Here is a 12,709-nt window from a genome sequence, read left to right as displayed (position 1 = left end):
CTCATCTAACTAGATCACAGGTTCCCCAATTTATTTGGCCTACCATCCCCTGCTAAAAAATTTACTCAGCGCCCCCCCTGGAAATCTACTTTCTTTAACCCTTTAAAGGTCTTTTTGAAATTTTTATCAATTTTATAAATAGATGGTTAGATTCCCACGCTGGACTTCCCAACAATGTACAACACAATCACCTGCCAACACTTGTTTGTTAAGACCTGTCAGCAGACTTGACCACTGATTGGTTATAACTCACATTTTGTGTGTTTATTTGGAAAATAATGTAATTGCTACAACTTTAACTCTGTTATACAACAGATGAAACATGTATGAATGGTTTTTCAAAATTTTCTTCTCTTCTTTCCTAATACTTCCACTATCCCTTTATTTTTATTCAACACCCCCCAATATCAACAGAGGCTACTACCTCTCCCCTGAATCTTTCCAGTGCCCTCCAGGGGGCAGTATCACCCACTTTGGGGACCTGTAAGAGATCCCAGGTAAGGAAATTCCCTCTACCAATGCAGATCTGCAATTGTTCTGCAATTCAAAGTCAACTATTGTCTTGGAAGGGCTCCTGGGACACTGGAAGACTGTGACTTTTCCAAGGTCACACTGCCAGTGTATGCCAGATGTGGAACATGGAACCCAGGCTAACTTGACTTCTAGTCTGACTCTATTCACTTTTGCCACAAACTTTCCTTTATTCTCTCCTCTCATCTATTATTTTCCTCTGATAATTATTTCTCTCTTCATGCTTTTCCTCTTATCTTCATCTTTAACTATCTCATCATTTTACCTTTTGGAATCTTATGAACTAGCTGCCTCTTTGGAAGACCTTACACAATTTAAGTAATGAGCTCAGGTCACATTCTTCAGTTAAACAACTGGCAACTCCTTTCTGGCAAGTCTTTCTTGACTGAAAGTCTTCACTTGCCTTGCTCTTTTCTGAATATCTTACAGTTTTTCTTTGTTTGGCTGGCCCTACAATGCCACAACTTGAATATCTCCAGAGTTTTATAAGCTTAATGCTATCAACTCCCTTGTGACAGCAGAATTGGAAATCTGATGCCTCTTAATGTGAAAAGGTATCCTCTTTCTCCCTAGACTCTATTTGCATTATTCACACTGTAGACTCTGGGCAGGACCCATTTTCCCCTGTGTTATCTATAGAAATCAGAAGCAGAGGGTTGAGGAAACCTATACAAATTAATTAGAGTCTGGAGAGAATAGTTCAGTGTGCAAATTGTAAGTTGAGAGCACTCACACTAGAGAGTGTCTCTTCTCATGGTCTCCTGATAGGAATGCAACCTAAACTACTTTTTAGATGTTTTATTGTGAGCTGAACCAGAAGAACATTGTACACAGTAACAGTAATATTGTACAATGATCAACTGTGAATGACTTCACTATTCTCTGCAATATAAAGATCCAAGACAGTTCCAAAGGACTCATGATGAAAAATCCAATCCACCTCCAGAGAAAGAACTGATGGAGTCTGAATGAAGATACAAGCATAATATTTTTCACTGTATTTTTTCATGTTGTTTTATGGTTGTTTTGTTTTGTTTGGTCTGTGTTTTGTTTTACAATATGACAAATATGGAAATATGTTTATCATGACTGCACATGTATAACCTATATCGAGTTGTTTGCCTTCTCAGTGAGGGGTGAGGGAAGGGAAGGAGGGACAATGTAGAATTCAAAATTTTAAAAAATGAATGCTAACAATTGCTTTTAACACATAATATAGAATATAAAACTATAATGGAAAAAAACATAAAAATAAGGGGAAAAAAAGGAAAAAATGCTGTATTGATAGGTTGGGCTAAGAAAGGGCCAAACATTACAATCACTTCCTAATGACTTTCTTCCTTACCAACAGAATCCTTTCTTACAATAAAGTGCAGTTAGGCAATATAGATCAACACACTGGTCATGCCTGACAATATGTGCTTCATTCCATACCTTTATTTCACAAAGTCTCTGAGAAGTGGGAGGCATTCTACACTGTCAAATCCTCTTAAGTTACAATTGGCAGCCTAAACTATTCCAGCCAGACTAGCCTAAATCTTAGTCTACAATGATAGAAGAGAACACATAATCCCCAAGAACCCAACCCAGATAATGGGGAGGAGGGGGTAAAGATACTTTAAGAATAGAGAGGCTGAGCTTTTAGTATAGTTGGCTTCTTCCCCAACCCTGAACGACAGTAAATGTTTATCTACATGTGTTTTGTCTTCATTTTTTAATCGCCAACAGAAAATGGTTTCTTAGATTCATGGACAGTGTTTGATACCCTGTAAATGTTTTAGACATTTTTGCTTTATTTTATTACTGTACTCAGGCAGCATGATCACCTGATCAGAAATTAAAAAGAATTAGAAGGAACATTAATTCAAGGCCTGAATCAAGTTTCATCTACCTCCATGAGGTTCTTTCTGTCAATGTGAACTATGTTGATGGCTCCCTCAGATAAAGTCTTGGTCTCCCAAGTCAGCGCATGATCCTTCTCTCTTTGTCTCATTGTGTTAGTCTTTTCTCCTCAAGTAGGTCCCCAAGAACAGGGACCACACCAAATTACTTCTGTATCCCTCACTGATATTATCATATTGGTAATATGTTATGATGCATTCCATCATAAATCTCTAAGAGATTAGGCCTTGTTTTCTTTGGGTTTTCTCTGTGGTTTTCTACATACACACACACACACACACACACTCTAAATATACCAGGTATAGGATACTTATATGAGTTGTATTTCTTTGAAACACTGTATATAAATCAGATTTCTTTAAATGAAGTATTTTCTAGAAAGGAGGGTAAGAGATTGGGTCTTCCCACGTAAAAAAAAAATCACTATGTTGTTGTTAAATCCTTTTGAAAAGCAAAAAGTTCTTTGCATTCTCTTCAAGCTAAGCACCAATGAAATCTTAGGTTTGAGGGGCTGTACTCTGAGAAACCCAGTAAACTACCTACAAACTAAGATGTACTCACCAACATATGAGCAGAAAGTAAAAAGAAAAAAAAAAACCAGTCCTAATATACTCTATCCTTTGGTAAAACAGCAGGTTTGCATCATTTATTGATAGTAATAATGACAGCAGATGTTTACAGAGGGTTTACTATGTGCCAGGTGCTGTGTTAAGCACTCTACAGTCATTATCTCATTTGATGTTTGCAACAAAGGAGGTAGGTGCTATTATTATCCCCATTTTCAGTTGAGGAAACTGATGGAAATAGGTTAAATGACTTGTCCAGGGTCACATAACTAGTGTCTGAGATCATATTTGAACTCAAGACTTCTTGACTCCTGGCCCAGCACTCCGTATGCTATAAGAACCACCTACTTGTTTCTATGCCACCTACTTCTAATGTCACCGTATACCACCTGCCAAGGCAGGATTCTCTTTTATACTTGGACCTTTCTTTGCATTTCTACACCTACCACAGGTTTAGCAGCTCTATATGAAAATATGACCCCTAAAATAAGTGGCGAAAAATGCTTTTCTGGCAAAACCAAAGAAGTCTGAACACTTTTCCCCCCCACTTCCTTAGTTTCTTTTCCACCTGGGATTCATTTGGAAGCTGACTAAATCAAACAGACCAGGCTGTTTTGGTCCTCTTTTATGAGGCCTATTTGTTTTTTTCATCAATTTTAATTTTTTAAATAAATTCAGTCTCCTTTTGATTTTCAGTTCCAAATTCTCTCCTTCCCTCAACCCCCTCCCCTATCCACTGAGAAGTCATGTAAAACATTTCCACATTAACCACATCCTAAAAAAGTAAAACCCAAGAAAAAGAAAGAAAAGAGAAAAAAATATGCTTCAATCTGTACTCTGAGTCTTATCAGTTCTCTATCTGGAAGTAGATAGCATTTTCCATCATTTCTCATGAAATAGCATTTTCTCCCCATTTCTCTGCCTTGACAACACTCACCTTTAGTTCTTTAGGCAAGTGTTTCTCCTCTCTCCACTTTTCTAATTCTGGCATAGTTGTCAGGAATGGGAACTCTTGTTTGGCACCATACACTAAAAGACAAAGGAATATGAAGAGCTAAGATGACGATTTTCTCAGTATTTCAATCTGGGGTTATGCACATCTACTAAAAATTACCTGGGAATGAATATGGCAGGTAAATGCCAAACCACAATGATGTTCTTTAAGTGATTCTAGTGGTTCTTTAAACAAAAATCCATTTTGTTTCAATACAACAGACATTTCCTAAGAAATCCCCTAAAAAAGTATATTCTCTGAAAACAACAAATTATTAGCAGAAAGAAAAGATGTGTCCTTTAGCTTTAAGTAGTATGACACTAACGTTGAATGTTGTATTTGACCGGAAGTTTGTTGTCTTTCCATGTTGACTTCATTTATGAACAGAGAATACCAAGGTTTATGCTGAATGGTAGCATGATTGTTCCTGTCAGTTTTGCACATTAAGGAAAGAAAATACGAACCAGGAGTGGAGGCCAATGGCACTATCTGCTTCATTGTAATCTTGTTCTTGCACAGAGCTTTATTTCTGTATCACTCAGGGAGATTCTAGGGTGTGAAGGAACTATCATCTATCCAAGCTCCCACATAGCTGTTGGCTATATAGACTTACAACCAGAGATTTAACATGAGTTAGGAACTTTCTAACCTCAAGTCAAAGAGTTGCCTGGGACCAAGGAGAGACGATTAGTATCACAAGAGAAAATCAAATGAATAGAATTAAAGTGAACCTATGGCTTCTGTTAACTTTTGATGGTAGCTTAGCTGGGGGTGGGGAGTGGGAGGTGGGGAAGCATAGGTAGCTCATAGCCTTGGCTATGCACTAAAAGAATACCAGCCTGTCTTCATCAGGGAGAGGCTTTCTAGCCACTGTACTGTAGTACAATATGGTACAGAATGGCATATAGCAGATAGTTTTGAAGGAGTTAAATAATGTTAAGTTGAGAAGATGAAAGTATAAAGCAACTCAGCAAACATAAAACTAACAGAAAAACTGAGCAGAGATGACATGCCCGGTAGAGACATGATCCCTAGCATAAAACATCAGCAGTTCTGCAGTACTGAAGGTATGAGTTGCCCTGGCCACACATCTTCTGTGTGTATGCCTTGGCCACATGCATTCCTAGAATATGTCCCTTCACATATACTTCCTATGAAATATGTGTGAAGGGACATATTCTGGGAATGGAATATTTCTATGTGTTTTCTGGTCATGGTTCCCCTGTGTCTGTACCTCCCATGGATATTTCTTGGTTTCATGCATTCTCTATGTATCCTTCAAATGTATATGCCATGTGTGCATGGGAAACATTCTGTCATTTTACTGACTCTATTATTTGGTTAAATGCCTTTTGCTTTGAATTAAAATGCCCCCAGGATGGTAAAAGTAAACAACGTTCAGGGTGTAATTCATGGGTCTGAGTAGCCGTTGTCTTGCAGAATGCCTTAAATCTTATGTATACATGTGCACATGCATGCATGTATACACACACACACATACAAACTGTTTTAAGTCATTATCTTCTTTTGACTCTGCTTTTTTTCATGCTACTTAACTTTATATGATCTTCCCACTTTTCTCTGAATTCTTCATATGTCATTCTTTAAATAGCATTGATATTTCATTACATCCAGCCTTTTTTTTTTTAGCCATTCTTCAATCGTTGAGAAAATATTCATTTCTAGTTTTTGTTTTCTTGGTCCTTATGCATATTTTTTGAACATGTGGGTCTTTTGTTCTCTCTATCAGTCTTCTTGGGGATACAGATGCACTGTTCTGGGTCAGAGTGTATGCATAATTTAGTAACTTTCCTCATCAAATTTCAAATTGTTTTCACCAGCAGTGAATCAGTGTGCCTGCTTTCTTATGTCCCATTTAGGAATGAGCTTTTCGTCTTCATCGTCTATTTCTTGTCTCCTAGCTGTTCAGGAATCATGTTGTCTTGCCTAACAATGCCATCTGACATGAGAAGTGTCCAACTAAGTCTCTCTCAGAATTTCTGAGTTGGAAGGTCCCTCAAAGGCCATCTAACTTGGTCGGTTGTCGCATTTCTTTGCTCATTAGTCATTCTAAACATTTTCCCATTGGTGTTATTTATAGCTTAGATTTCTTCCTTTGAAGATTGTATGTTCATATCCTTTGACCAGCCTGGTGGTCCTTTTATGGGATAGACTTTGTCTTTAGTTTATGGGATAGGGTTCAAAAACTGCTCTCAGATCTTTGCATACAATTCACTTGCCAGGAGCTGTCCAGTCAAGGTTTGGAAAAGGAAACAAAGTAAAAAAAAAACAAAACAAAAAACCCACAAACCTGGTTTATAAAGACCTCTATTTGATTTTTAGAAAATAAGGTTTACCTATTCTTACTTATAGACAGGTTCATTGGAAGCATTCTCTAAAGTCATGAATGCCTAACTTTCTGTTGTAGGAAGAGCACTGGATTTGAAGCCAGACAACCCTGGTTTGAATCTCAGTTCTGCCATTTGCTATCGCTACCTGTGTGAAATCATACAAGCCATTTCACTTCTCGTGGCCTCATCTTTAAATGAGTGAGCTGGTTAGATAATCTCCAAAGTCTCTCTCCCAGCTTTAAATCTATGAATAGCTGGTCATCTGAACTCTGCACTTGCTCTTTTCCTTTATACTACCCATTGCTGAGGGCAAAGCCTATACCCATTCCCTGGATAATGTTTTTAAATAACTGGAAGAAATGCTAAATTTTAGATAGACATTAGTGAAGAGAAAAGTATAAGTTTCCCCTCCCCCACATTCAAGTTCATGAACCCCTGGTTAAGAATCCCTTCCCTAAAAAAAAAAATCTGCTTTATTTTATTGACGAACTTCGGAAAAAATCTGTTCTTCTGGTTGGTTCCTGCAGCAGCAGAAGTCATCAGATATATATATGTTTGTGAAAAAGAAGGAGATGTTCACAGAGTAGATTTATGTAGCAAAGTTGTTTGTTGCCCCCCCTCCCCAGCATAAAACCAGAAGACGCAGACTGTCACTATAACCGAAATTACAACTGGCACACTGCTAAGCACTCAAACGAAGGATTTTCCATCTGCTTTATAGAAATGAAATTTCATTATATCAGATTTCACAGCACTTTAGGGTTCTCCTCCAAGTGTTTCCATTTAAGAATGCTTTAAAATAGGCTCTAAGTCTGTAAAAGGAAATTTGCTGGTACAAAAGAAGTAAACTGTAACAGCTGTGATTAAAAGTTTTAAAGCCCCATATCACACACACCCATTCAACTTCCTATTTTCTCTATATGTCAAATAGTCCATCCATGATTAATTTATTCAACTGCCAAGTGCACAGTATGGACAGTCACAAAATCCAAAACTTGGAGAACTTTCTGGTTGAGTGCCCACTCCTCAGAAGGTGAAGACTTGCACCAATAAAAACAGATGAAAGTCTGTCCTGTTTTTAAAGCTATCCAGGAATGGGTAGGGCAGTTTCCCTTGTGATTGGCAGCCTATTCCAGGGCTTAATCCCTTTGATAGTCAAGAAGTTCTTTATATCTAACCATCAAACATTTCTAATTTAAACACATATCCTCTTGTTCAGTCCAGTCCTTTGTGGAGAAATGTGTGTGTAAGTATGAAATAACCCTTCATTTACTTGAAGACATTACATCACACCCTCAGCATTTCCTCCACCAGGCTGAAAACATCACCTCCATGAATATTCTCCTTAGAGGGCTTATTTTCAATCCATTTATTATTCTTGGTTCCACTTCCCTGGACCAGACCCTCTTCTGTTTCTACCCATCCTTTTAAAAGCTCAAACTGGTCATATTTAGTATAGTTACCCCTTGTTTGCCCAGCATCTCACTCCATGAGCTACAATGCTTAAATAAAATTCCTAGTTAACTTGAACTCATCTTTAAAAGGAACTCATTTTTTCTTTCTATTTTAAAAACATTTTGATGGCTAACTTTCAAACTTAGATACATCCTTCCCCACGATTTTAAACAGAATGCACCATTTCAGCCTTTTCTTCATGACTTAAGGATACCATTATAGATATAAATGATTGTAAATGTGTTATAACACTGTGATACCTTTGGAGTTTATTGAAGCATATAGGGCTGTTTGTCCCTTTTTTCCAGTAGTTTTTCAGTTGTGTCTGACTCATCGTGACCCCATTTGGGGTTTTCTTGACAGAGATACTTAAGTGCTTTGCCATTTCCTCCTCTGGCTAATTTTACAGATGAGGAAACTGAGGCAAACAGGGTAAATGACTTGCCCACAGTCATACAGCTAGTAAGTATCTAAGGCTAGATATGAAATCAGGAAGATGAGTTTTCTGGATTCCCTTTCCACCTTGCTGCCTTGTACTAGCTTTAGTAATATGTGAATTTCAATCATCTCTGATATCTGTAGTCCTTATGACCAAATGAAAACCTGTGAGTTAGCTGTAACTTTCTTATTAGAAATTTTGGACTTACTTTGCGTATTTTCTCATATGCTCCTGAAGGCTGTGCCTGCTAAGCTTACTCGGAACAAGATCTAACTGTGTGTTTGATAGGCCCATGAAGTTAAAAGTATTTCTCAGTGGGAATAGTGACCCTTAGGTGCCTCATTTGCCATTGGCTTCAGGGTTTCCCTCCTCTCTCCTTAAGGGCTGCCTTCTGTGCAACCATCTTTCCGTGCATATAGGAAAGAAAGGGAAAGTGAGATGGTGGCACCATGTTGGGTGGTACCGTCAATCAGAATTCAACTCCTTACTGACCTTACATGAGAGAGGCAATTTAGGCTAAGGAAAAGCCCATTTTCTTTTTGTCAATCACTCTTCACACTCTCACACCCTGTAAGAGACACTGATGGCTGGGGCTTTGGTGTTCTTAATCACACTTTATAAAGCTATCATCAAAGGGAGGAGGTTTAAAGTGCCATCCCAAAAGCACGGAGCTGTCAACCATGTCATACATCATTTCCATTACAGGCTAAACCTAAAAGCATTCCTAAGCCATTGCCTATATTCCCCTCATGCCCTTCAGCCTGAATCATTTCAGCATCATCACTGAAGGAGAGCTGCCTCCAGCTAGAAGACGCCAGCATTCGGAGGACTCTCTGATCTTCGAAGTGCTTTCACGTTCATGATCTCATTTAATCCTCTCAATAACCTAGGGAAGTAGGCAGGGGAAGGGCTATTATTCCCATTTCACAGATGAAGAAGCACTTGACACTCTGCCTTAGCTGTTATTTATTCTGTCCGAGCCATGGGCACTGAGAGTTGACAAGTGCCTTATGTGCATGGTTAGCTCTTAGTCATGAAGACCCAGAAAGAGGGAACAGGATAAATGCACAATGGCCCATTTGGGAGGGAATCCTATGTCAACTGGAGTCAACAAGAAGGGCTAGCTCTTTGGATTTAATGCACTAATATTCCTACACAGGCTGTTGTTATTAATCTGTGTGCATCCCTGTGGGCGGGAGCCTGGAGAGATACACAGGTATATACTTGTTGAATACTTGTTTACATCTCTCTATTGAGTTATTTATATGCAGTAACAGTTTTTCTTTTTCATTATTTTTCACTCATTCATTATTTGCTTTGATTTTATTTCATTATTTTTCATTTTTATTCATTATATTTTTCATTCTTTGCTTTGATTCAGTTTCTCCAAATTGTGAACTTTCATTTGGGGTCAGCATTTGCCTGGCCTAAGAAACTTCTCCAAAAGCTAGAAAGTGGTAGACTTTATACCTGGGCAGCTAGATGGCACAGTAGATAAGAGTGCCAGGCCTGGAGTCAGGAAGACTCATCTTCCTGAGTTCAAAACTGGCTACAGACACTTACTAACTCTGTGACCCTGGGCAAGTCACTTATCCCTGTTTGTCTCAGTTTTCTCATGGGTAAAATGAGCTGGAGAAGGAAATGGTACTCCAGAATCTTTGCCAAGAAAACTGCAAACTGGATCACATAGAGTTGAACATGGCTGAAAAACAGTTAAACAACAAACAAACTATAGGACCCAGTGTTCTGAATTCCCAGTTCAGTACTGTGTTCAGGACAAGAAAGCAAACTTGGCCCTAGAAGCAGCAGAATGTCACCCCCCCCACCCAGAGCCATTTCCACCTTCTGAAATGACTTCCCTACCTTTGTAATGACTACTACCTGAAGGCATACATGTGGCCAGCCACTTGTGTGGATCGATCACTAATTAGCATTAAATAGAGATAATTAATGATAATAGGCTCAAAGGATCATAGCTTTAGAACTTTAGAGGTGATCTATTCAAGCTACTTCATTTTATAAATGAGGAAATTGGAACTCACCTGTGTTTGTGCATATGTGTGTGCATGCGTGTGTGTGTGTGTGTGTGTGTGTGTGTATTCACCTGTATAGGTGAGGTTACTAAGGTGTCTAAGGTCACACTAGAAACAGATGCTGATACAGACAGGATTTGAACACAGGTCCCCTGACTGTATATCCAGTGCCGTCTACTGCACCACCTGCTTTGACATCTACAAAGAATCAAGAAGGTCTTGACTTTTAAGTCTTTGTCCAAAGCTGAAATGGTGTTTGAGAGAGGGGGAAAGGGGCCAAGACTCAGAGATATATGTCATGAATCCAAGGTATTTGATACTTTGTTGCTATGCAACACTGCTGGGGGGTGAGGTTCAGTAGGATGGAATCCATTCTATTTTGGACTGTACTGCATCCCCTAAGAATGAGAGAGGGCTTATTGCTGTTCAGTGGCTTCAGTCATGTATGACCCTTCATAACCCAATTTGAGGTTTTCTTGGCAGAGATACTGGAGTGGTTTGCCATTTCCTCCTCCAGCTAATTTTACAGATAAGGAAACTGAGGCAAACAGGGTTAGGTGACTTGGTCAGGGTCATACTGCTAGTAAGTGTTTGAGGCCAGATTTGAACTTGGGAAGATAAGTCTTCCTGACTTTAGGCCTAGCGCTCTATCCACTATGCAGTCTAACTTAGAGAGCTAAAGAAGGGACCCTGCTTCAAACCTAACCTAATAAATTTTGCTAGATATCTGCTTTTGCAGGCACAATGCTAAAGATTACATTTGTATCCCCAGCACCTAGAACAGTGCTTAGCACATAGTAGGTTCTTAATAAATATTTGATGATTGATTAATTCATTTGACAAAAAAAATTGTCGATTGTCTATGCTATGCAAGGCACTGTGTGTTTAGCACTTCGAGGATACAAAAATATTAAGACCAATCAATAAGCATTTGTTAAGCATTTACTATGTGACAGGCACTGTGCAAAAGTGCTGGGGATACAAAAAGAACCAAAAGACAATCCCTGCCCTCAAGGAGCATATAATCTAATGGGAGAGACAACATCCAACTGATATATACACAGAAAGCTAGATCCAGGATAAATAGGAAGTAATTAGCAGAGGGAATGCACTAGAATTAAGAGGGGTTGGGGAAGATTTCCAGTAAAACCAGTAAGGCTTCTAGTAAATCATAACATTTACAAATATGACAGATAATAAAAGCTAGCTGCATCCACCAGCTCGTGACCTTATCCACAGCATGTTTGACATAACATATGGCATCCAATAGGTATGTTATAGTAAACTCATTTAACTAACCCCAATTAGTGCTTAAGTATACCTACCATCTGGGTCTTTAAAGGTTAAAGTGATGAACTTGCTGGCAACCATAAACATGAAAATCACCCAAAAGCACGCAGCTAACAGAAGCCACTGGTGGTGCATGTTGTCAAACGTGAGCCATATAACTGCTGGTTCTTCCTGGAAAACACAGCTTCCTCCCCAGGAAACAAAACAAAACAAAACACAAAAAACCGACCGTGGTAAATAGATCAATAAAACGAAAAGGTATGCAAGAAAAAAAGATTAACCCATAATTAGTTTGCTGAACAGTTCTATACCATAATTAAATTATTCTTCCTCCTCTGATTGAATCCCTTCCCACCAATAGCCTAGTAAAGTTCTGATTTAACATTTTAGTTTCAGTTAAAGATATAGGAAACAACTCCTTCCTCCCCCCTCCCCCAATAAATCATGCCGATTTTCAACATCCTTTGCAAAAAGAAGCAAAGCACAGTGAGGGAAACCCAAAAGTCATTTGTATTTGACTTTGGACTGGATCACCATATGATTTTATTTTATAGGGAAGTAGATTTACCTTCCTAATTCAGTTAATATTAAAATGAGCTTGCAATGCCTGAGTTCTCACCAACTGCTGGCAGCTCAGGAACAGGTGGTAGGGGAAAGCCTGCCTGGGATTAAATGTTCACCCTGGGTAATCCACAGGCTATGTACTCCATGAGAACATGATCAAGAACAGACTGTGTTTAAAATACTAAATTGCTGACAGAATAAAACTACAGCTTAAATAATTGCTGGGGGAGCAAGGGAAAGATTTTAATAATTTAAATTCCCCTGCATTTATTTGCCTGCCAAGACCTGTTCAGACAGGTCTTTCTTTGGTGGTTTCTCTTTTCCATGCTATGATTTACATCTTCAGGAAGGCTGGGAGTTTGGGTCTTAAATGTGTCATAGAAGTCATGCACTGTTGCATATTGAGAGGTATATGAAGAAACTGAAAGCCTCAATTTGGGTCCTGGCAAGAAAACCAGAGAGAGAGGGAGAGAGGGCAAGAGGGAGGTGGGGGGGGGAGAGAGAGAGAGAGACAGAGAGAGAGAGAGAGAGAGAGAGAGAGAGAGAGAGAGAGAGAGAGAGAGAGAGAGAGAGACAGAGAGAGA

At 38.9% G+C, this 12,709-nt stretch overlaps 1 protein-coding gene across 2 annotated transcripts in view; it reads right to left on the bottom strand.

Annotated features, from left to right (window-relative positions):
• The window catches only part of CHST10 (carbohydrate sulfotransferase 10), a 55,274-nt gene that overhangs the window by 20,592 nt on the left and 21,973 nt on the right, over positions 1 to 12,709 (bottom strand). For both annotated transcript variants that reach the window (XM_036742572.1, XM_036742571.1), the window contains exons 4-5: positions 11,597 to 11,745; positions 3,937 to 4,028 (exon numbers count right to left, since the gene is read on the bottom strand). In XM_036742572.1, the coding sequence (XP_036598467.1) occupies positions 3,937 to 4,028; positions 11,597 to 11,745 (241 nt within the window). The remainder of the gene's footprint in view (positions 1 to 3,936; positions 4,029 to 11,596; positions 11,746 to 12,709) is intronic.

The sequence above is a fragment of the Trichosurus vulpecula genome, chromosome 2, assembly GCF_011100635.1.
Source record: "Trichosurus vulpecula isolate mTriVul1 chromosome 2, mTriVul1.pri, whole genome shotgun sequence".
Classification (NCBI taxonomy): Eukaryota; Metazoa; Chordata; class Mammalia; order Diprotodontia; family Phalangeridae; genus Trichosurus; species Trichosurus vulpecula.
Note: the sequence above shows the minus strand (reverse complement) of the source record. Positions and strands in the feature narration are given on the sequence as shown.